The sequence below is a fragment of the Nerophis lumbriciformis genome, linkage group LG05 (assembly GCF_033978685.3).
Source record: "Nerophis lumbriciformis linkage group LG05, RoL_Nlum_v2.1, whole genome shotgun sequence".
Taxonomy (NCBI): domain Eukaryota; kingdom Metazoa; phylum Chordata; class Actinopteri; order Syngnathiformes; family Syngnathidae; genus Nerophis; species Nerophis lumbriciformis.
In genome coordinates, this window is record NC_084552.2 from 4,209,964 (window position 1) to 4,235,793 (window position 25,830).

At 42.3% G+C, this 25,830-nt stretch overlaps 1 protein-coding gene across 3 annotated transcripts in view; it reads left to right on the forward strand.

The window, feature by feature from the left end:
* Positions 1-25,830, forward strand: part of dock4b (dedicator of cytokinesis 4b) — a 470,089-nt gene that overhangs the window by 154,782 nt on the left and 289,477 nt on the right. For all 3 annotated transcript variants that reach the window (XM_061961401.1, XM_061961402.1, XM_061961403.1), the window contains exons 6-8: positions 3,924-4,072; positions 14,977-15,061; positions 18,030-18,181. In XM_061961401.1, coding sequence (XP_061817385.1) covers positions 3,924-4,072; positions 14,977-15,061; positions 18,030-18,181 — 386 coding nt within the window. The remainder of the gene's footprint in view (positions 1-3,923; positions 4,073-14,976; positions 15,062-18,029; positions 18,182-25,830) is intronic.

The window sequence follows — 25,830 nt, forward strand, 5'->3', positions numbered from 1 at the left end:
CCCATTCGTTTGTGCTGGTTTGTGCTATAAAATGTTTTGTTGTCTAACTATACAAGTTTTAATGTAATTAACATGTCGTTACTCTTACACACTTTTTTTTGTTTACCTATTATAGTTTTTGATGTTATTGTTTTCTTATTCATAACCACCCCCCACACACCCAGCCTCATCCTGTCAACATCTCCCCAAACTTGTCCCATTCATTTGTGCTGGTTTGTGCTATTAAATGTTTTGTTGTCTTAACTATAAACGTTGTAATGTAATTAACATGTCATTACTCTTACAAATTTTTTTTGTTTACCTATTATAGTTTTTGATGTTATTGTTTTCTTATTCATTCCCAGCCCCATCCTGTCAACATCTCCCCAAATTTGTCCCATTCGTTTGTGCTATAAAATGTTTTGTTGTCTAACTATAAACGTTTTAATGTAATTAACTTGTCATTACTCTTACACACTTTTTTTGTTTACCTATTATAGTTTTTGATGTTATTGTTTTCTTATTCATAACCAGCCCCCCCCCCCCCCCACTCCCAGCCCCATCCTCTCAAAATCTCCCCAAACTTGTCCAATTAGTTTGTGCTATAAAATGTTTTGTTGTCTAACTATAAACGTTTTACTGTAATTAACATGTCATTACTCTTACACACTTTTTTTTGTTTACCTATTATAGTTTTTGATGTTATTGTTTTCTTATTCATTCCCAGCCCCATCCTGTCAAAATCTCCCCAAACTTGTCCCATTAGTTTGTGCTATAAAATGTTTTATTGTCTAACTATAAACGTTTTAATGTAATTAACGTGTCGTTACTCTTACACACTTTTTGTTGTTTATCTATTATAGTTTTTGATGTTATTGATTTCTTATTCATAACCAGCCGCCCACTCCCAGTCCCATCCTGTCAAAATCTCCCCAAACTTGTCCAATTAGTTTGTGCTATAAAATGTTTTGTTGTCTTAACTATAAATGTTTTAATGTAATTAACATGTCGTTACTCTTACACACTTTTTTTTGTTCACCTATTATAGTTTTTGATGTTAATGTTTTCTTACTCATAACCAGCCCCCCCTCCCACTCCCAGCCCCATCCTGTCAACATCTCCCCAAGCTTGTCCCATTCGTTTGTGCTGGTTTGTGCTATAAAATGTTTTGTTGTCTTAACTATAAACGTTGTAATGTAATTAACATGTCGTTACTCTTACACACTTTTTTTTGTTTACCTATTATAGTTTTTGATGTTATTGTTTTCTTATTCATAACCAGCCCCCCCACTCCCAGCCCCATCCTGTCAACATCTCCCCAAACTTGTCCAATTCGTTTGTGCTATAGAATGTTTTGTTGTCTAACTATAAACGTTATAATGTAAGGTAATTAACATGTCATTATTCTTACACACTTTTTTTTGTTTACCTATTATAGTTTTTGATGTTATTGTTTTCTTATTCATAACCAGCCCCCCCTCCCACTCCCACCCCATCCTCTCAAAATCCCCCCAAACTTGTCCAATTAGTTTGTGCTATAAAATGTTTTGTTGTCTTAACTATAAATGTTTTAATGTAATTAACATGTCGTTACTCTTACACACTTTTTTTTGTTTACCTATTATAGTTTTTGATGTTATTGTTTTCTTATTCATAACCAGCCCCATCCTGTCAAATCTCCCCAAACTTGTCCCATTAGTTTGTGCTATAAAATGTTTTGTTGTCTAACTATAAACGTTTTAATGTAATTAACGTGTCGTTACTCTTACACACTTTTTTTTGTTTACCTATTATAGTTTTTGATGTTATTGTTTTCTTATTCATAACCAGCCCCCCCTCCCACTCCCAGCCCTATCCTCTCAAAATCCCCCCAAACTTGTCCAATTAGTTTGTGCTATAAAATGTTTTGTTGTCTAACTATAAACGTTATAATGTAAGGTAATTAACATGTCATTATTCTTACACACTTTTTTTTGTTTAGCTATTATAGTTTTTGATGTTATTGTTTTCTTATTCATAACCAGCCAATCCCCCCCCCCCCACTCCCAGCCCCATCCTGTCAACATCTCCCCAAACTTCTCCCATTCGTTTGTGCTATAAAATGTTTTGTTGTCTTAACTATAAACACTTTAATGTAATTAACATGTCATTAATCTCACACACTTTTTTTTTGTTTATCTATTATAGTTTTTGATGTTATTGTTTTCCTATTCATACCCCCCCCCCCCCACCCCCAGCCCCATCCTGTCAAAATCTCACCAAACATGTCCCATTCGTTTTTGTTGGTTTGTGCTGTAAAATGTTTTGTTGTCTAACTATAAATGTTTTAATGTAATTAACATGTCGTTACTCTTACACACTTTTTTTTGTTTACCTATTATAGTTTTTGATGTTATTGTTTTCCTATTCATAACCAGCCCCCCACTCCCAGCCCCATCCTGTCAACATCTCACCAAACTTGTCCCATTCGTTTGTGTTGGTTTGTGCTATAAAATGTTTTGTTGTCTTAACTATAAACGTTTTAATGTAATTAACATGTCATTACTCTGACACACTTTTTTTTTGTTTACCTATTATAGTTTTTGATGTTATTGTTTTCTTACTCATAACCAGCCCCCCCACTCCCAGCCCCATCCTGTCAACATCTCCCCAAACTTGTCCCATTCGTTTGTAATTGTTTGTGCTATAGAATGTTTTTTTGTTTACCTATTATAGTTTTTGATGTTATTGTTTTCTTATTCTTAACCAGATTCTCCCCCCCCCCCTCCCCCCTACCCCCACTCCCAGCCCCATCCTGTCAACATCTCCCCAAACTTGTCCCATTCGTTTGTGCTGGTTTGTGTTATAAAATGTTTTGTTGTCTAACTATGAACATTTTAATGTAATTAACATGTCTTACACACTTTTTTTTGTTTACCTATTATAGTTTTTGATGTTATTGTTTTCCTATTCAGCCCCGCCCCCCACTCCCAGCCCCATCCTGTCAACATCTCCCCAAACTTGTCCCATTCGTTTGTGTTGGTTTGTGCTATAAAATGTTTTGTTGTCTAACTATAAAAGTTTTAATGTAATTAATGTGTCATTACCCTTACACAATTTTGTTTACCTATTATACTTTTTGATGTTCACTCCCAGCCCCAAACTCATTTATTGCTATGTTTTTGCTGCAAAACTTTTTTTTTTTTTTAAATATTTTTCACGTTATAAACGTGTTATTATTCATAACCAGCCCCCCCAACCATGTCACAATTTCCCCAAAGTTGTTAAAAGTTAAAGTTAAAGTACCAATGATTGTCACACACACACTAGGTGTGGCGAGATTATTCTCTGCATTTGACCCATCACCCTTGATCACCCCCTGGGAGGTGAGGGGAGCAGTGGGCAGCAGCGGTGGCCGCGCCCGGGAATCATTTTGGTGATTTAACCCCCAATTCCAACCCTTGATGCTGAGTGCCAAGCAGGGAGGTAATGGGTCCCATTTTTATAGTCTTTGGTATGACTTGTTCCATTTGTTTGTGCTGCAAAAGTGTTTTGTCAAATTTGTATAGGTTTTATGTAACGGTGCTGGTTATTTTAATAACATAAAAACTATACAACATTAAAAGTAACACTGCGCAGTGTTATTTGAATATTTTGCAAGACAAGGTCCTGTTATCGCCACAAAGCCATTTCACACGCGTTCATTAGCGGGATCGACTGCGTGCTTGTGACCCATTAAGTTATCTGGGGCGCTGATTAAAGCGAGCGGACGAATAATTACACATCAAAGCGCATGCATTTGTGTCTAAAAAGCAGCAGGACACTGAGGCTAATTTGCACAAATCCCTTCCAAAGTGGCTCTCGATGTGGATTCAGTCACCACGAGATGAAATATTCCACGTTTGACAGCCAGATTGTTTCCCACGATCCGGCTTGAAGTCGCTCTGTCGCCTCTCATCCCGCAGAAGAACGAAGGGGACTTGTTCCACCGGCTTTGGCACGTGATGAATGAAATTCTGGACCTGAGGAGGCAGGTGCTGGTGGGCCACCTCACCCACGACCGCATGCGGGACGTCAAGCAGCACATCACAGCACGACTGGACTGGGGCAACGAGTGAGTAGAAAACTCTCCTTTCTTGTTTGTTTTCTATCAGTGCCGCAGGGTGCTGAATAAATAATAAACATGTCGCCTTGGACCCTTCACTCCACTTAGTGTCCTCTGTGTGTGTCTGGGAGGACCACATCTAAAGCTAGTTGGTGCAGAGGGAAAAAAAAAAGCAGCAAAAGTCAATGTAACCTCTATCCCTCAATAGAAAACAGTTAATCATGGTATAAAACGAATAAAACATCATTGATAAAATAACCCGGTGGACGAGAGGGTAGCTTCCCTCCGCCTTCGGGTGGGGGGACGGGTCCTGACTGTTGTTTGCGCTTACGCGCCAAACAGCAGCTCAGAGTACCCACCCTTTTTGGATTCACTCGAGGGAGTACTTGAGAGTGCTCCCCCGGGTGATTCCCTCGTTCTACTGGGGGACTTCAACGCTCATATTGGCAACGACAGTGAAACCTGGAGAGGCGTGATTGGGAAGAATGGCCGCCCGGATCTGAACCCAAGTGGTGTTTTGTTATTGGACTTTTGTGCCCGTCACAGATTGTCCATAACGAACACCATGTTCAAGCATAAGGGTGTCCATATGTGCACTTGGCACCAGGACACCCTAGGCCGCAGTTCTATGATCGACTTTGTAGTTGTGTCATCGGATTTGCGGCCTCATGTTTTGGACACTCGGGTGAAGAGAGGGGCGGAGCTTTCTACCGATCACCACCTGGTGGTGAGTTGGCTGCGATGGTGGGGGAGGATGCCGGACAGACCTAGCAGGCCCAAACGCATTGTGAGGGTTTGCTGGGAACGTCTGGCAGAGTCTCCTGTCAGAGAGAGTTTCAATTCCCACCTCCGGAAGAACTTTGAACATGTCACGAGGGAGGTGCTGGACATTGAGTCCGAGTGGACCATGTTCCGCACCTCTATTGTCGAGGCGGCTGATTGGAGCTGTGGCCGCAGGGTAGTTGGTGCCTGTCGTGGCGGTAATCCTAGAACCCGTTGGTGGACACCGGCGGTGAGGGATGCCGTCAAGCTGAAGAAGGAGTCCTATCGGGTTCTTTTGGCTCATGGGACTCCTGAGGCAGCGGACAGGTACCGACAGGCCAAGCGGTGTGCGGCTTCAGCGGTCGCGGAGGCAAAAACTCGGACATGGGAGGAGTTCGGGGAAGCCATGGAAAACGACTTCCGGACGGCTTCGAAGCGATTCTGGACCACCATCCACCGCCTCAGGAAGGGGAAGCAGTGCACTACCAACACCGTGTATGGTGCGGATGGTGTTCTGCTGACCTCGACTGCGGAAGTTGTGGATCGGTGGAGGGAATACTTCGAAGACCTCCTCAATCCCACCAACACGTCTTCCTATGAGGAAGCAGTGCCTGAGGAATCTGTGGTGGGCTCTCCTATTTCTGGGGCTGAGGTTGCTGAGGTAGTTCAAAAGCTCCTCGGTGGCAAGGCCCCGGGGGTGGATGAGATCCGCCCGGAGTTCCTTAAGGCTCTGGATGCTGTAGGGCTGTCTTGGTTGACAAGACTATGCAGCATCGCGTGGACATCGGGGGCAGTACCTCTGGATTGGCAGACCGGGGTGGTGGTTCCTCTCTTTAAAAAGGGGAACCGGAGGGTGTGTTCTAACTATCGTGGGATCACACTCCTCAGCCTTCCCGGTAAGGTCTATTCAGGTGTACTGGAGAGGAGGCTACGCCGGATAGTCGAACCTCGGATTCAGGAGGAACAGTGTGGTTTTCGTCCTGGTCGTGGAACTGTGGACCAGCTCTATACTCTCGGCAGGGTCCTTGAGGGTGCATGGGAGTTTGCCCAACCAGTCTACATGTGCTTTGTGGACTTGGAGAAGGCATTCGACCGTGTCCCTCGGGAAGTCCTGTGGGGAGTGCTCAGAGAGTATGGGGTTTCGGACTGTCTGATCAGTGTCAGAGCTTGGTTCGCATTGCCGGCAGTAAGTCGGACACGTTTCCGGTGAGGGTTGGACTCCGCCAAGGCTGCCCTTTGTCACCGATTCTGTTCATAACTTTTATGGACAGAATTTCTAGGCGCAGTCAAGGCGTTGAGGGGATCCGGTTTGGTGGCTGCAGGATTAGGTTTCTGCTTTTTGCAGATGATTTGGTCCTGATGGCTTCATCTGGCCAGGATCTTCAGCTCTCACTGGATCGGTTCGCAGCTGAGTGTGAAGCGACTGGGATGAGAATCAGCACCTCCAAGTCCGAGTCCATGGTTCTCGCCCGGAAAAGGGTGGAGTGCCATCTCCGGGTTGGGGAGGAGATCTTGCCCCAAGTGGAGGAGTTCAAGTACCTTGGAGTCTTGTTCACGAGTGAGGGAAGAGTGGATCGTGAGATCGACAGGCGGATCGGTGCGGCGTCTTCAGTAATGCGGACGCTGTATCGATCCGTTGTGGTGAAGAAGGAGCTGAGCCGGAAGGCAAAGCTCTCAATTTACCGGTCGATCTACGTTCCCATCCTCACCTATGGTCATGAGCTTTGGGTTATGACCGAAAGGACAAGATCACGGGTACAAGCGGCCGAAATGAGTTTCCTCCGCCGGGTGGCGGGGCTCTCCCTTAGAGATAGGGTGAGAAGCTCTGCCATCCGGGGGGAGCTCAAAGTAAAGCCGCTGCTCCTCCACATCGAGAGGAGCCAGATGAGGTGGTTCGGGCATCTGGTCAGGATGCCACCCGAGCGCCTCCCTAAGGAGGTGTTTAGGGCATGTCCGACCGGTAGGAGGCCACGAGGAAGACCCAGGACACGTTGGGAAGACTATGTCTCCCGGCTGGCCTGGGAACGCCTCAGGATCCCCCGGGAGGAGCTGGACGAAGTGGCTGGGGAGAGGGAAGTCTGGGCTTCCCTGCTTAGGCTGCTGCCCCCGCGACCCGACCTCGGATAAGCGGAAGAAGATGGATGGATGGATGGATGGATGATAAAATAAAAATAAAAAAAATAAAAAATTTAACCAGAGACTAGATCAGGGGTCGGCAACCCAAAATGTTGAAAGAGCCATATTGGACCAAAAATCCCAAAAAAAAATCCACTGTACCGTATTTTCCGCACCATAAGGCGCCCTGGGTTATAAGCCGCGCCTTCAATGAACGGCATATTTCAAAACTTTGTCCACCTATAAGCTGCCCCGTGTTATAAGCCGCATCTAACTGCGCTAAAGGAATGTCAAAAAAACAGTCAGATAGGTCAGTCAAACTTTAAGAATATATTAAAAACCAGCGTGATGTGGGCGCGCATGGAGTCGTATATCAACATGGACGGAGCTGCGTGAAAAAAGCCACCCGGCCTCTTCGCGTAAACTTACCTTAACCACTCGCTCATCTTTTCTTCATCCATCCATCCCTTCGAGTTAGCTTTTATGATGACGCCGGCTGGAAAGGTCTCTTTTGGCAAGGTCTTCCTTTTGAATATCACCATGGGTGGAAGTTTCTGGCCATTAGCATGGCAAGCTAGAACCGCAGTGAAGGACGACTTCTCATTCCCTGTGGTGCGAATATTCACCGTACGTGCTCCCGTTGTATCCACAGTGCGGTTCACAGGAATATCAAAAGTCAGTGGAACCTCGTCCATGTTGATAATGTTCTCTGGCCGGATCTTTTTTTCAGCTATCTTGTTTTTACAATATGCACGGAAAGTAGCCAGCTTTTCTTGAAAGTCTTTAGGCAGTTGCTGTGAAATAGTAGTCCGTGTGCGGATGGAGAGATTGCGTCTTTTCATGAACCGGATCCCTGTCGCTTAGTAGGAGCCATTTTGTGGTCTTTACAGATGTAAACACACAAAGGAAATGAAACGTAATATCCGCGCGCTTCTTCTTCTTCTACGGGGGCGGGTGGTTGCTTACAGTAGAAGAAGAAGCGCTTCCTCTTCTATGGGGGCGGGTGCTTACCTTGGCGGTTGCTTGCGTAGAAGAAGAAGCACTTCCTCTTCTACGGGGAAAAAAGATGGCGGCTGTTTACCGTAGTTGCGAGACCGAAACTTTATGAAAATGAATCTTAATATTAATCCATATATAAAGCGCACCGGGTTATAAGCCGCACTGTCAGCTTTTGAGTAAATTTGTGGTTTTTAGGTGCGGCTAATAGTGCGGAAAATACGGTACATACAGATAGTGTGTCATGAGATATAAATTGAATTAAAGCTGCAAGCAGCATTGGTCGGGCCCGCGTATTTGGCAGGTGCTAGTCCTAAGTGTCCCAATACTTTTGTTCAGTTTTCGTCATAAGTGTCCCAATACTTTTGTCTACTTTTAGTCCGAATTCTCCCAAGACTTTTGTCTAGTGTACCTACCTTGTCTGCATTGTGTGGGCACGCTGGTGCTTCCTGCTTTTAAGCAGCCATCTTGAAAAAACAGCAGCATCAGCGCAGCGGCTCTTTGAAGGGTCATAAAATCAAAACCGGAGCCGGTATTAAAACTCTTTCGATAAATTTTAATCAAAAGGGTTCAATCTCTCTCCTGTGTTAGTTTGAAGCCGAAACAACAAACACGCTCAGAGGAGATAATGTCTGAAGAAAGGTGACCGGTTTTTACAAAAATGTTGTGTTGAAGGGGGAATAGCAAGCTTCTTGTAGATTTTTGCTGGGGGTTGTCAATTTATGAAATGTAGGTCTAAGTGAGACCTACGGAGAGGATTTTGTTTCATGTCTCTCCGACCTTCCCAGTGGGAGTTACAGGCAGTTTTGTCAGATTTTTCATCCGAGGAGCAGTTTTTTGTGCGTTTTATTAAAAAATTGCTGTAGAGCACAATTTTTAGATTTGGGGTTAGGTTTTTTCATTAGATCACAGTTCTAGCCAGTCCTGATGTGTGTGTTCAGTTTGGTGAGTTTTGAAGCATGTTAAGGGGGTCAAATTACAGCTCAAAGAGGCAAAAGTGACTGTTTTTAGTACTTTTTTGTCTTGAAGGGGGAATTGCCAACTTCCTGTTGATTTTAGCCCGAGAATGTACCATTATGAAAGTTAGGTCTGAGTCAGACCTACATAGAGGATTTTGTTTCATGTCTTTCCGACCTTCCTAGTGGGAGTTACAGGCAGTCTAGTTTTTTTATTCCTAGGGGGCGCTAGAGCGCAATTTTGATTTTTGCAGTTTTTTTTTTTTATTAAAAGACAATTTTCGCAGGTCCTGATGTGTGGGTCAAATATGGTGAGTTTTGAAGCATGTTAAGTGGGTCAAATTAGTGCTCAAAGAGGCGGCGGAAGAATAAAGAAAAAAGAATAATAAAACCTTACAAATTCAATAGGTCCTTATGTCCCATTGCATAAGGACTCCCTGTGGGAGTCCTTATGCAATGGGCCATGCGGGCCCTAATTAAGAGGACTTAAAGGAAAGTAAATGAGCTCAAATATAGCTACAAATGAGGCATTATGATGCAATACGTACATATAGCTAGCCTAAATAGCATGTTAGCATCGATTAGCTTGCAGTCATGCAGTGACCAAATATGTCCGATTAGCACTCCACACAAGTCAATAACATCAACAAAACTCACCTTTCATGCACAACCTTAAAAGTTTGGTGAACAAAATGAGACAGAAAAAGAAAACACGTCCTAGAAAGTCGGAGAAAGTTATACATGTAAACAAACTACGGTGAGTTCAAGGACCGCCAAAATTAGTAGGACAAAACGGCGCTCGCCAAATACTCGAATCAGTGAAGCATGTTTAATATAAACAGTGTGCTTTGTAACAATTAGGGAGGTTTGTGTCATGTTTGTCCTCCTACAGAAACCATATTAAAACAAAAAATAGATTTTTTTTCCCCCTCATCTTTTTCCATTTTTCATACATTTCTGAAAAAGCTCCAGAGAGCCACTAGGGCGGCGCTAAAGAGCCGCAGCCGCGGGTTGCCGACCCCTGGACTAGATGAAAGTAATTTATGGAAAAATATATCCAAACCCCGTTTCCATATGAGTTGGGAAATTGTGTTAGATGTAAATATAAACGGAATACAATGATTTGCAAATCCTTTTCAACCCATATTCAGTTGAATGCACTACAAAGACAACATATTTGATGTTCAAACTCATAAACATTTTAATATTTTTTTTTGCAAATAATCATTAACTTTAGAATTTGATGCCAGTAACACGTGACAAAGAAGTTGGGAAAGGTGGCAATAAATACTGATAAAGTTGAGGAATGCTAATCAAACACTTATTTGGAACATCCCACAGGTGTGCAGGCAAATTGGGAACAGGTGGGTGCCATGATTGGGTATAAAAGTAGATTCCATGAAATGCTCAGTCATTCACAAACAAGGATGGGGGCGAGGGTCACCACTTTGTCAACAAATGCGTGAGCACATTGTTGAACAGTTTAAGAAAAAACTTTCTCAACCAGCTATTGCAAGGAATTTAGGGATTTCACCATCTACGCTCCGTAATAACATCAAAGGGTTCAGAGAATCTGGAGAAATCACTGCACGTAAGCAGCTAAGCCCGTGACCTTCGATCCCTCAGGCTGTACTGCATCAACAAGCGACATCAGTGTGTAAAGGATATCACCACATGGGCTCAGGAACACTTCAGAAACCCACTTTCAGTAACTACATTTGGTCGCTACATCTGTAAGTGCAAGTTAAAACTCTCCTATGCAAGGCGGAAATTGTTTATCAACAACACCCAGAAACGCCGTCGGCTTCGCTGGGCCTGAGCTCATCTAAGATGGACTGATGCGAAGTGGAAAAGTGTTCTGTGGTCTGACGAGTCCACATTTCAAATTGTTTTTGGAAACTGTGGACGTCGTGTCCTCCGGACCAAAGAGGAAAAGAACCATCCGGATTGTTATAGGCGCAAAGTTGAAAAGCCAGCATCTGTGATGGTATGGGGGTGTATTAGTGCCCAAGACATGGGTAACTTACACATCTGTGAAGGTGCCATTAATGCTGAAAGGTACATACAGGTTTTGGAGCAACATATGTTGCCATCCAAGCAACGTTACCATGGACGCCCCTGCTTATTTCAGCAAGACAATGCCAAGCCACGTGTTACATCAACGTGGCTTCAGAGTAAAAGAGTGCGGGTACTAGACTGGCCTGCCTGTAGTCCAGACCTGTCTCCCATTGAAAATGTGTGGCGCATTATGAAGCCTAAAATAGCACAACGGAGACCCCCGGACTGTTGAACAACTTAAGCTGTACATCAAGCAAGAATGGGAAAGAATTCCACCTGAGAAGCTTAAAAAATGTGTCTCCTCAGTTCCCAAACGTTTACTGAGTGTTGTTAAAAGGAAAGGCCATGTAACACAGTGGTGAAAACTTGTTTAAGTCGGGGTCCACGTTAATCAATTCATGGTAAAGTTACATTGTTTAATGCATCCAGCGGGGTATCACAACAAAATTAGGCATAATAATGTGTTCATTCCACGACTGTATATATAAGTATCGGTTGATATCGGAATCGGTAATTAAGAGTTGGACAATATCGGATATCGGCAAAAAAGCCATTATCGGACATCTCTATTTTATAGAGATGTCCGATAATATCGGCCTGTCGATATTATTGGCCGATAAATGTGTTAAAATGTAATATCGGAAATTATTGGTATCGTTTTTTTTATTATCGGTATCGTTTTCTTTTTTTTCTTTTTTTTATTAACTCAACATAAAAAACACAAGATACACTTACAATTAGTGCACCAACCCAAAAAACCTCCCTCCCCCATTTACACTCATTCACACAAAAGGGTTGTTTCTTTCTGTTATTAATATTGTGGTTCCTACATTATATATCAATATATATCAATACAGTCTGCAAGGGATACAGTCCGTAAGCACACATGATTGTGCGTGCTGCTGGTCCACTAATAGTACTAACCTTTAACACTTCATTTTACTCATTTTCATTCATTACTAGTTTCTATGTAACTGTTTTTATATTGTTTTATTTTATTTTTTCTTCAAGAAAATGTTTTTAATTTATTTATTTTATTTTATTAATTTTAAAAAAAAGTACCTTATCTTCACCATACCTGGTTGTCCAAATTAGGCTTAATAATGTGTTAGTTCCACGACTATATATATCGGTTGATATCGGTATCGGTAATTAAAGAGTTGGACAATATTGGATATCGGCAAAAAGCCATTATCGTACATCCCTACTATTTTACATTAATAAATATAAATACCAATAATTATTGTTTGATCATCATTATTATTATTTAAATGTAATAACAATATTACAAATAATAACAGTGATTATAATAATAAACATCGTAATGGCAATCATTACTATTATTAGGGCCCGCATGGCCCATTGCATAAGGACTCCCAAAGGGAGTCTTTATGCAATGGGACATAAGGACCTTTTGAATTTGTAAGGTTTTATTCTTTATTCTTTATTCTTCCGCCGCCACATTAAACTGTAATTTGACCCACTTAACACACATCAGGACCTGCGAAAATTGCCTTTTTAAAAAAAAAACGAACCACAAAACTCAAAATTGCGCTCTAGCGCCCCCTAGAAAAAAAAATAGACTGCCTGTAACTCCCACTAGGAAGGTCGGAGAGACATGAAACAAAAACCTCTATGTAGGTCTGACTTAGACCTACATTTCATAATAGTACATTGTCGGGCTAAAATCAACAGGAAGTTGGCAATTCCCCCTTCAAGACAAAAAAGTACTAAAAACAGTAACTTTTGCCACTTTGAGCTGTAGTTTGACCCCCTTAACACGCTTCAAAACTCACCAAACTGAACGCACACATCAGGACTGTCAAAAATTGTGATCTTATAAAAAAACCTAACCCCAAATCTCAAAATTGCGCTCTAGCGCAATTTTTGAATAAAACGCAGAAAAAACTGCTCCTCGGAAGAATACAATGACAAAACTGCCTGTAACTCCCACTGGGAAGGTCGGAGAGACATGAAACAAAAACTTCTATGTAGGTCTAACTTAGACCTACATTTCATAAATTGACAACCCCCAGCAAAAATCAACAGGAAGTTTGCTATTCCCCCTTCAAAACAAAATGTTTGTAAAAAAACGGTCACCTTTCTTCAAACATTATCTCCTCTGAGCGCGTTTGTTGTTTCGGCTTCAAACTAACACATGAGAGAGATTGAACCCTTCTGATTAAAAGTTGGGGAAAGAGTTTTGATACTTGCTCCGGTTTTGATTTTATGACCCTTCAAAGAACCTCTGCGCTGATGCTGCTGTTTTTTCAAGATGGCTGCTTAAAAGCAGGCAGCACCAGCGTGCCCACACAATGCAGACAAGGTAGGTACACTAGACAAAAGTATTGGGACAATTCGGACTAAAAGTAGACAAAAGTATATGGACACTTATGACTACCACTGGACAAAAGTATTGGGACACATAGCACAAAAACTGAACAAAAGTATTGGGACACTTGGGACTACCACTGGACAAAAGTATTGGGACACTTATGACCAAAACTGGACAAAAGTATTGGGACACTTACACTGCACAAAAGTATTGGGACACTTAGGAATACCACTGGACAAAAGTATTGGGACACTTAGGACTAAAACTGGACAAAAGTATTGGGACACTTGGGACGAAAACTGGACAAAAGCATTGGGACACTTAGGACTAGCACCTGCCAAATACGCGGGCCCGACCAACGCTGCTTGCAGCTTTAATTTATATTATAATTGTTATTATTAGGGCCCGCAATGTCCCATTGCAAAAGGACTCCCGAAGGGAGTCCTTATGCAATGGGACATAAGGACCTATTGTTATTGTAACGTTTTATTATTCTTTATTCTTCCGCCGCCACAACAAACTGTAATTTGACCCACTTAACATGCTTCAAAACTCACCATATTTGACCCACACATCAGGACCTGCGAAAATTACCTTTTTTTAAAAAAACCGAACCCCAAAACTCAAAATTGCGCTCTAGCGCCCCCTAGGAAAAAATAAAACTAGACTGCCTATATCTCCCACTAGGAAGATCGGAGAGACATGAAACAAAAACCTGTATGTAGGTTTGACTTAGACCTAGTTTTCATAATTGTATATCCTCGGGCAAAAATCAACAGGAAGTTGGCAATTCCCCCTTCAAGACAAAAAAGTACTAAAAACAGTCACTTTTGCCTCTTTGAGCTGTAATTTGACCCTCTTAACATGCTTCAAAACTCACCAAACTGAACACACACATCAGGACTGGCTAAAACTGTGATCTAATGAAAAAACCTAACCCCAAATCTAAAAATTGTGCTCTACAGCAATTTTTTTATAAAACGAACAAAAAACTGCTCCTCGGAAGAAAAAATTTACAAAACTGCCTGTAACTCCCACTGGGAAGGTCGGAGAGACATGAAACGAAAACCTCTCCGTAGGTCTCGCTTAGACCTACATTTCATAAATTGACAACCCCCAGCAAAAATATACAGGAAGTTTGCTATTCCCCCTTCAACACAACATTTTTGTAAAAACCCGTCACCTTTCTTCAAACATTATCTCCTCTGAGCGCGCTTGTTGTTTCGGCTTCAAACTAACACAGGAGAGAGATTGAACCCTTCTGATTAAAAGTTGGTGAAAGAGTTGTGATACCTGCTCCGGTTTTGATTTTATGACCCTTCAAAGACCCGCTGCACTGATGCTCCTGCGGTGCTGTTTTTTTAAGATGGCTGCTCAAAAGCAGGAAGCACCAACGTGCCCACACAATGCAGACAAGGTAGGTACGCTAGACAAAAGTCTTGGGACACTTCAGACTAAAAGTAGACAAAAGTATTGGGACACTTAGGACTAGCACCTGCCAAATACGCGGGCCCGACAAACGCTGCTTGCAGCTTTAATTAACATTATTATTCTTATTTACAGTGGAACAAAATGTATAGAAAAATAATAATTTTCTTTGAAGTGTTTTAGGTCAATGCATACGCCAGTGCAAAATATGAGTGATATAATATAATATTCATCTACTCAATGTGTGTTTTTTTCCCCTGCAGACAACTGGGTCTGGACCTGGTCCCCAGACAGGAGTTCAGCATGGTGGACCCGGATGAAATCAGCGTGACGGAGCTCTACAGACTGGTGAGCGCTGCGTCTCGTCTCTCTTTAGAGAGTGGCTCAAATTTGGATAAAGTCCCCCCGGACTGGACTTGGTTTGGCTGTATCGATAGAGAGAGGTCAAAAGTCACACGAGTGTGCGTTCAGTCGAAGCCGGATTGGACTTTGAAGGCGTGCTGCACGAGCTTACATGCGCTCCCTTGCTTCATCTCCCTCACATCTTCTCAGATGTGTGGTTACCATGACAACCACCTCTCCACTGTGTTACAGTGTAAGCAAAATCGCAGCGCGCTCACACACACACACACACACACACGAGATGGCTTTCCACACACAGGGGTAATTGAAGTACTTAATCGCTGTGTTTCTTTGTTGTTGTCGCTCTAAACAAAAGCTCGCTCCAATAAAACGACATTAGAAAATGAGCAGTATTGATAAGATAAAAAGATAAAAGTGGGGGCAGTGCATTCTCCCACGGACAAAATGCAAACACAATGGCCGAAAGGACGCCTTTATTGCTGCCAGCGAGATCTTTGTTGTGGACAACAGCGTCTGTGTGGGTTAATTAAACGGGAGATGGGCATCACGTGTGCTGGAAAGAGCTGGCGGGGGTGTTATCGTGGGCTGTTTTGTTTCCAGGGGAATGATTTCTGACTTCTCGCAAAACCTCAAGCGAGGAGGATGCAGCAACGCACACTTCCTGTCCCTTATGGACAGATGGGAGGCAGGCGTCCCCTGACCTCAGGTGACAAGTGATGCATTCACATTCCCTGCGGGAAGTGGTGTGTCAGAGGATCCTTCTAGAACATGGGTGTCAAACTCATATATCGTGTTTCTCACCTTTGGTGGTAGCGGGGGGTGTATTTTGTAGCGTCCCGGAAGAGTTAGTGCTGCAAAGGATTCTGGGTATTTGTTCTGTTGTGTTAATGTTGTGTTACGGTGCGGGTGTTCTCCCGAAATGTGTTTGTCGTTCTTGTTTGGTGTGGATTCACAGTGTGGCGTATATTTCTGACAGTGTTAAAGTTTTTTATACTGGCACCCTCAGTGTAACCTACAGGTAAAAGCCAGTAAATTAGAATATTTTGAAAAACTTGATTTATTTCAGTAATTGCATTCAAAAGGTGTAACTTGTACATTATACTTATTCATTGCACACAGACTGATGCATTCAAATGTTTATTTCATTTAATTTTGATGATTTGAAGTGGCAACAAATGAAAATCCAAAATTCCGTGTGTCACAAAATTTGAATATTACTTAAGGCTAATACAAAAAAGGGATTTTTAGAAATGTTGGCCAACTGAAAAGTATGAAAATGAAAAATATGAGCATGTACAATACTCAATACTTGGTTGGAGCTCCTTTTGCCTCAATTACTGCGTTAATGCGGCGTGGCATGGAGTCGATGAGTTTCTGGCACTGCTCAGGTGTTATGAGAGCCCAGGTTGCTCTGATAGTGGCCTTCAACTCTTCTGCGTTTTTGGGTCTGGCATTCTGCATCTTCCTTTTCACAATACCCCACAGATTTTCTATGGGGCTAAGGTCAGGGGAGTTGGCGGGCCAATTTAGAACAGAAATACCATGGTCCGTAAACCAGGCACGGGTAGATTTTGCGCTGTGTGCAGGCGCCAAGTCCTGTTGGAACTTGAAATCTCCATCTCCATAGAGCAGGTCAGCAGCAGGAAGCATGAAGTGCTCTAAAACTTGCTGGTAGACGGCTGCGTTGACCCTGGATCTCAGGAAACAGAGTGGACCGACACCAGCTGGACTGCTGCTGAGTGGTCCAAAGTCATGTTTTCTGACGAAAGCAAATTTTGCATTTCCTTTGGAAATCGAGGTCCCAGAGTCTGGAGGAAGACAGGAGAGGCACAGGATCCACGTTGCCTGAAGTCTAGTGTAAAGTTTCCACCATCAGTGATGGTTTGGGGTGCCATGTCATCTGCTGGTGTCGGTCCACTCTGTTTCCTGAGATCCAGGGTCAACGCAGCCGTCTACCAGCAAGTTTTAGAGCACTTCATGCTTCCTGCTGCTGACCTGCTCTATGGAGATGGAGATTTCAAGTTCCAACAGGACTTGGCGCCTGCACACAGCGCAAAATCTACCCGTGCCTGGTTTACGGACCATGGTATTTCTGTTCTAAATTGGCGCGCCAACTCCCCTGACCTTAGCCCCATAGAAAATCTGTGGGGTATTGTGAAAAGGAAGATGCAGAATGCCAGACCCAAAAACGCAGAAGAGTTGAAGGCCACTATCAGAGCAACCTGGGCTCTCATAACACCTGAGCAGTGCCAGAAACTCATCGACTCCATGCCACGCCGCATTAACGCAGTAATTGAGGCAAAAGGAGCTCCAACCAAGTATTGAGTATTGTACATGCTCATATTTTTCATTTTCATACTTTTCAGTTGGCCAACATTTCTAAAAATCCCTTTTTTGTATTAGCCTTAAGTAATATTCTAATTTTGTGACACACGGAATTTTGGATTTTCATTTGTTGCCACTTCAAATCATCAAAATTAAATGAAATAAACATTTGAATGCATCAGTCTGTGTGCAATGAATAAATATAATGTACAAGTTACACCTTTTGAATGCAATTAATGAAATAAATCAAGTTTTTCAAAATATTCTAATTTACTGGCTTTTACCTGTGTATATATATATATATATATAAAAAAAAAATATATATATATATATATATGTATGAAATACTTGACTTGGTGAATTCTAGCTGTCAATATACTCCTCCCCTCTTAACCACGCCCCGACCCACCCCCGACCACGCCCCCCACCCCCCCACCTCCCGAAATCGGAGGTCTCAAGGCTGGCAAGTATGCTTATTTGAGATATTTCATCTTACTTAGATTTCAGTTGTTGCAGTGTGTTGCTTGAGTCTCTTTAAAAGTGTTTCATCTTTGATTATTTATTTTTGAACAAATTTCCCTTGTGGATCATTAAAGTTTGTCTAAGTCTAAGTCTAATTATAATGCAGATGGAGCATCGACATCGCAAGAAGGAGACGCCGACGCCCGCCAGCACGCATCACTTATTTGTCCACGTGAAGAGCTTGATGAGCGCCAATCTGGGGGAGGAGTTGGAGGTCTTCTTCCACATATACGACGGCCGGGAGAACCGGCCTCTTAGGTAAGAACTTGTGGAGTTGTACTCTCATGTTGGTAATTAGCATCCAGCGCTAAAAGCATTTCATATTTCAACCATTTTTACCCCTTACCACTCCAGGAGAGTGAACGCTTTAATGACAAGACCCCTTGAATGGCATTTGAAGTTGATTTTCGAGCACTTTTCTTTCTCTCAAGTCGCATAAAGGACTCCAGGCATTAATCCTCACAGTACAACAGTTACCGCGGTAACGCGGCTGATCAACATGCCAGCAGATCTACCCCATTGTAGCAGTTTTCTTAGTAACCCGTTCCAAAAGCATACCTGCCAACTACTCCGGTTTTCCCGTAATTAGTACGGTTTTCATCAACCTATTCCGGGTTACGGTTGCAGTGATAAAAAATACGGTTTTTCATTAATTAAAAATTTTTTTTTTTTTTTAAAGTTTTATTCATGAAATCGCGTAACAACAATGACAATCGACACTGCTTCCCGTAACTTCCTATCGAGCCATTCCGAATGCCATGTGCGAGGCTATTTATAGCACCGCTGCCAAGCACGAGGCACCAGTTGCCCATTGTTTCCAAACGAGCGAACGATCATGGAATCAGCCGGAGAAAAAAATCGCAAACGAGTCTTAAACCGAAAAGAAAACTGCAGTCATTCCGTGAAGAATATTCAAAAGCCTATCCGGGAATAATTATCCGTTCCAAAAAGGGTGAAAACTACGCGAATCGCACCTTGTGCAGACAAGTTTTTTCGATCGGACACGGGAGGAATTAGCGATGTAAAAGACCACGTCGGGACAAAAAAAACACAAGTCTAATGCCGTTGCTAGCGATACAAGTGGAAAACTTTCAACGTTTTTCGTCGCCCAAACAGATTCTTTGGATGTGATAAATGCCGAAGTTTTATTTACGGAGGCAATAATTGAGCAAACAAAAAGGTAATGACACCAATGTTATCTATTGGAATTGTTTAGTACTGTTATACTGTTAAAAGTGTTTATACTATTTATGCTTTCAAGTCCAAGTTGAAGAAATCTTGTTAAATGTTGCATTAAAACCAAAACAAACAGGCTAAAGAACAGCTTCTTCCCCAGGGCCATAACCATCCTGAACGGACTGCCCCATTGTCCCTCATAACTGCCTTCTCTTCGGTGCAATAACCCATTCCACCAACCACCCTGTTTTTGTTTTGTTTTTTCATGTATATATTCATTTCACACCATATTCATTGCACTTCTACATTTTTTATATTTCTATATATTTGCACATTGTTTTTCTAGCATGCACACATCGCACTGTATGGAATGGCCTCAATCTCGTTACCTTGCGTAATGACAATAAAGCTGATTCTGATTCTGATTCTGATGTTGACAGCATAACTACCAAAATACAGAAGTATGTCCTTAATATTTTTGCAGTGCTATTTCTGTTGAAAAGTTCAAATGATTACATTAGAGATGTGATGTGCCACTTTTCAAGTGTCTGATGGCTTCAATTAATTTTCATGAATTTTTCATATTTTGAATTCTTTTGAAAGGCTTACAAAAAAAACTAAATTTGAATTGTAATTCCATGCTATTGACAGGACTGTTAATTTTAATGAAGTTAGCTTACCATGTTTACAGTATGATAATTGTGATAGAAATGTGAATTTTAGGCACAGAATATTTTTTACAATTGAACAAGGCAGTAGATTATACAAGCTTGGACAGAAAGTTAATAATGACACCAATGGAATTGTTTAGTACTGTTTTACCATTTGTTTACTGTAAAAAGTGTTTATACTGTTTATACTTTCAATGAACAAATTGAAGTCTTGTGAAAGGTTGACAGGATAACTGGCATTAACTGTCAAAATAATTTCAAACTATTGAAGTTAGCTTACAGAATAAACATGTCAATCAACCCATATGATTTTTGCTGTAATATTTTTGTTTTGAAAAGTCACTGTGACTGATAGAAAAGTGATGGTTTTAGCAACATTTTAACCTGTCTGAATGCTAATAATCATTTTAAAGTTAAAGTTAAAGTACCAATGATTGTCACACACACACTAGGTGTGGCGAGATTATTCTCTGCATTTGACCCATCACCCTTGATCACCCCCTGGGAGGTGAGGGGAGCAGTGGGCAGCAGCGGTGGCCGCGCCCGGGAATCATTTTTGGTGATTTAACCCCCAATTCCAACCCTTGATGCTGAGTGCCAAGCAGGGAGGTAATGGGTCCCATTTTTATAGTCTTTGGTATGACTCGGCCGGGGTTTGAACTCACAACCTACCGATCTCAGGGCGGACACTCTAACCACTAGGCCACTGAGTAGGTCTTTTGCGTCGGGGGGCGAAGCCTGAACCCCCCACCAGGACTTTGTCCTGGACCTACCGGGGCCTGCGGCCCCTGGACCCTGGCTACTAGGTTTTTCTGATTTCAAAAGTTGGCAGGTATGGTGTTGTGACCTGAATATTGACCAAGTATTAGCAATATTGTTATTAAAGTTGCTAACGCAGAGGAACTACTTTTAGCGGCGCCGTGATCACAGAGCGCTAACTAGTTTATGCTGCTATATTGACATATTGAGCTGCTGCATCGCCTCATAATTGCCATCCATCCATCTTCTTCCGCTTATCCGAGGTCGGGTCGCGGGGGCAGCAGCCTAAGCAGGGAAGCCCAGACTTCCCTCTCCCCAGCCACTTCGTCCAGCTCCTCCCGAGGCGTTCCCAGGCCAGCCGGGAGAGATAGTCTTCCCAACGTGTCCTGGGTCTTCCCCGTGGCCTCCTACCGGTCGGACGTGCCCTACACACCTCCCTAGGGAGGCGTTCGGGTGGCATCCTGACCAGATGCCCGAACCACCTCATCTGGCTCCTCTCCATGTGGAGGAGCAGCGGCTTTACTTTGAGCTCCTCCCGGATGACAGAGCTTCTCACCCTATCTCTAAGGGAGAGCCCCGCCACCCGGCGGAGGAAACTCATTTCGGCCGCTTGTACCCGTGATCTTGTCCTTTCGGTCATAACCCAAAGCTCATGACCATAGGTGAGGACGGGAACGTAGATCGACCGGTAAATCGAGAGCTTTGCCTTCCGGCTCAGCTCCTTCTTCACCACAACGGATCGATACAGCGTCCGCATTACTGCAGACGCCGCACCGATCCGCCTGTCGATCTCACGATCCACTCTTCCCTCACTCGTGAACAAGACTCCGAGGTACTTGAACTCCTCCACTTGGGGCAAGATCTCCTCCCCAACCCGGAGATGGCACTCCACCAACCATGGACTCGGACTTGGAGGTGCTGATTCCCATCCCAGTCGCTTCACACTCGGCTGCGAACCGATCCAGTGAGAGTTGAAGATCTTGGCCAGATGAAGCCATCAGGACCACATCATCTGCAAAAAGCAGAGACCTAATCCTGCAGCCACCAAACCGGATCCCCTCAACGCCTTGACTGCGCCTAGAAATTCTGTCCGTAAAGGTTATGAACAGAATCGGTGACAAAGGGCAGCCTTGGCGGAGTCCAACCCTCACTGGAAACATGTCCGACTTACTACCGGCAATGCGGACCAAGCTCTGGCACTGATCATACAGGGAGCGAACCGCCACAATCAGACAGTCCATTACCCCATACTCTCTGAGCACTCCCCACAGGACTTCGGTCGAATGCCTTCTCCACGTCCACAAAGCACATGTAGACTGGTTGGGCAAACTCCCATGCACCCTCAAGGACCCTGCCGAGAGTATAGAGCTGGTCCACAGTTCCACGACCAGGACGAAAACCACACTGTTCCTCCTGAATCCGAGGTTCGACTATCCGGCGTAGCCTCCTCTCCAGTACACCTGACTGAATAGACCTTACCGGGAAGGCTGAGGAGTGTGATCCCACGATAGTTAGAACACACCCTCCGGTTCCCCCTTCTTAAAGAGAGGAACCACCACCCCGGTCTGCCAATCCAGAGGTACCGCCCCCGATGTCCACGCGATGCTGCAGAGTCTTGTCAACCAAGACAGCCCCACAACATCCAGAGTCTTAAGGAACTCCGGGCGGATCTCATCCACCCCCGGGGGCCTTGCCACCGAGGAGCTTTTTAACTACCTCAGCAACCTCAGCCCCAGAAATAGGAGAGCCCACCACAGATTCCCCAGGCACTCCTTCCTCATAGGAAGACGTGCTGGTAGGATTGAGGAGGTCTTCGAAGTATTCCCTCCACCGATCCACAACATCCGCAGTCGAGGTCAGCAGAACAGCATCCTCACCATACACGGTGTTGGTAGTGCACCGCTTCACCTTCTTGAGGCGGCGGATGGTGGTCCAGAATCGCTTCGAAGCCGTCCGGAAGTCGTTTTCCATGGCTTCCCCGAACTCCTCCCATGTCCGAGTTTTTGCCTCCACATCGCTTGGCCTGTCGGTACCTGTCTGCTGCCTCCGGAGTCCTATGAGCCAAAAGAGCTCGATAGGACTCTTTCTTCAGCTTGAAATTTCACTTCAAAATATTAATTTTTAAATATTAAATATAATATCGGCCGATAAATGTAATATCGGAAATTATTGGTATCGGTTTTTTTTATTATCGGTATCGGTTGTTATTTATTTATTTATTTTTATTTTTTATGTTTTATTATTTATTTAAAAAAAAAAAAGAAAAACAGCAAAAAAACAAAACTAAACAAATCAAAGTACTAATAATATTGACAAATAAAATAAAAAATAAAATAAAAAATAACATTAATAATAAAAAATAAAATAATATAAACAGATAGTAAATAAATAAATAAAAAAATAAAAAAAATAAAGACATATACGGACTAATCTTTTTTCAAACAGTCCAATCACTAATTCGAGAAAATAAAATCAGGCTTATTGGGCTTGACATAGTTGACCCAAAAACACATTTTAAAAAATATATAGTTTCACATGCAGAAAAAAATATAAATGACATACAAACGAACATTTAACTTTACTTTTACTTTCATTTATGATTCTTGTTGGCGAAGACAGCGATAAGAGGAGACAGATGAGGGGAAAGGAGAGCCACGCGGAAGCCACCTTCTTAACTTACAAAGATTCCTTTTGTGAATTCTATAGTGTTTCTCACCGTCTTTATCAAAGTGCTGGCACTCGCAACTTTCTTTGGCCCCATGGTGGTTCATTCTGCAGTAAAGAAAAAAAAAGCACACAGATTGAGTCAAATATGTGTGGGATTGTTTATTGGGCTTTGGAAAAAAATGGCGTGATTAATCTGCATCAGCGAAAATATACTAAAAAATATAGTTTTACATGCAGAAAAAAATATAAATGACGAACATAAACGAACATTTAACTTTACTTTTACTTTCATTAATGATTCTTGTTGGCGAAGACTGCGATAAAAGGAGGCGGATGAGGGGAAAGGAGAGCCAGGCAGATGCCACCTTCTTAATTTGCAACGAGTTCCTTCTTGAATTCTATCGTGCTTCTCACCTTCTTTATCAAAGTGCTGGCACTCGCAACTTTCTTTGGCCCCATGGGGATTCATTCTGCAGTAAAAAAAAAGAAGCGCACATATTGACTCAACCGTGTGTGTGATTGTTTATTGGGCTTTGGAAAAAATGGCGTGATTAATCTGCATCAGCGAAAATATATAAAAAAATATAGTCTCACATGCAGAAAAAAATATAAATGATGAATATAAACGAACACTTAACTTTACTTTTACTTTCATTAATGATTCCTGTTGGCGAAGACGGCGATAAAAGGAGGCGGATGAGGGGAAAGGAGAGCCAGGCAGATGCCACCTTCTTAATTTGCAACGAGTTCCTTCTTGAATTCTATCATGTGCTGGCACTCGCAACTTTCTCTGGCCCCATTTTGCAGTAAAGAAAAAAAAGCACACAGATTGAGTCAACTGTTTGTGGGATTGTTTGAGCATTGGAAAAATGCACATGATTAATCTGCATCGGCGAAAATATATTAAAAAATATAGTCTTACATGCAGAAAAAAATATAGATGACGAATATAAACGAACATTTAACTTTACTTTTACTTTCATTTATGATTCCTGTTAGCAAAGACTGCGATAAGAGGAGGCGGATAAGGATAAAGAAGAGCCACATAGATGCCACCTTCTAAATTTGCAACGGGTTCTTTCTTGAATTCTATCGTGCTTCTCACCTTCTTTATCAAAGAGCTGGCACTCGCAACTTTCTTTGGCCCCATGGTGGTTCATTATGCAGTAAGAAAAAAAAAGCGCAAATATTGACTCAACAGTGTGTGTGATTGTTTATTGGGCTTTGGAAAAAATGGCGTGATTAATCTGCATCAGCGAAAATATATTAAAAAATATAGTCTCACATGCAGAAAAAAATATAAATGACGAATATAAACGAAAATGTAACTTTACTTTTACTTTCATTTATGATTCCTGTTGGCGAAGACTGCGATAAAAGGAGGCGGATGAGGGGAAAGGAGAGCCAGGCAGATGCCACCTTCTTAATTTGCAACGAGTTCCTTCTTGAATTCTATCGTGCTTCTCACCTTCTTTATCAAAGTGCTGGCACTCGCAACTTTCTGTGGCCCCATGGTGGTTCATTATGCAGTAAAAAAAACAAAAACAGATTGACTCAACAGTGTGTGGGATTGTTTATTGGGCTTTGGAAAAAATGGCGTGATTAATCTGCATCAGCGAAAATATATTAAAAAATATAGTCTTACATGCAAAAAAATATATAAATGACGAATACAAACGAACATTTAACTTTACTTTTACTTTCATTTATGATTCCTGTTAGCAAAGACGGCAATAAGAGGAGGCGGATAAGGATAAAGAAGAGACACGCGGATGCCACCTTCTTAATTTGCAACGGGTTCTTTCTTGAATTCTATCGTGCTTCTCACCTTCTTTATCAAAGAGCTGGCACTCGCAACTTTCTTTGGCCCCATGGTGGTTCATTCTGCAGTAAAAAAAAGCGCACATATTGACTCAACAGTGTGTGTGATTGTTTATTGGGCTTTGGAAAAAATGGCGTGATTAATCTGCATCAGCGAAAATATATTAAAAAATATAGTCTCACATGCAGAAAAAAATATAAATGACGAATATAAACAAACATTTAACTTTACTTTTACTTTCATTAATGATTCCTGTTGGCGAAGACTGCGATAAAAGGAGGCGGGTGAGGGGAAAGGAGAGTCAGGCAGATGCCACCTTCTAAATTTGCAACGAGTTCCTTCTTGAATTCTATCATGTGCTGGCACTCGCAACTTTCCCTGGCCCCATTTTGCAGTAAAAAAAAAAAAAAAAGCACACAGATTGAGTCAACTGTTTGTGGGATTGTTTGAGCATTGGAAAAATGCACATGATTAATCTGCATCAGCGAAAATATATATAAAAAAATATAGTTTTACATGCAGAAAAAAAATATAGATGACAAATATAAACGAACATTTAACTTTACTTTTACTTTCATTAATGATTCCTGTTGGCGAAGAGGAGGCGGATAAGGATAAAGAAGAGCCACGCGGATGCCACATTCTTAATTTGCAACGAGTTCCTTCTTGAATTCCATCATGTTTCTCACCTTCTTTATCAAAGTGCTGGAACTCGCAACTTTCTCTGGCCCCATTTTGCAGTAAAGAAAAAAAAGCACACAGATTGAGTCAACTGTTTGTGGGATTGTTTGAGCATTGGAAAAATGCACATG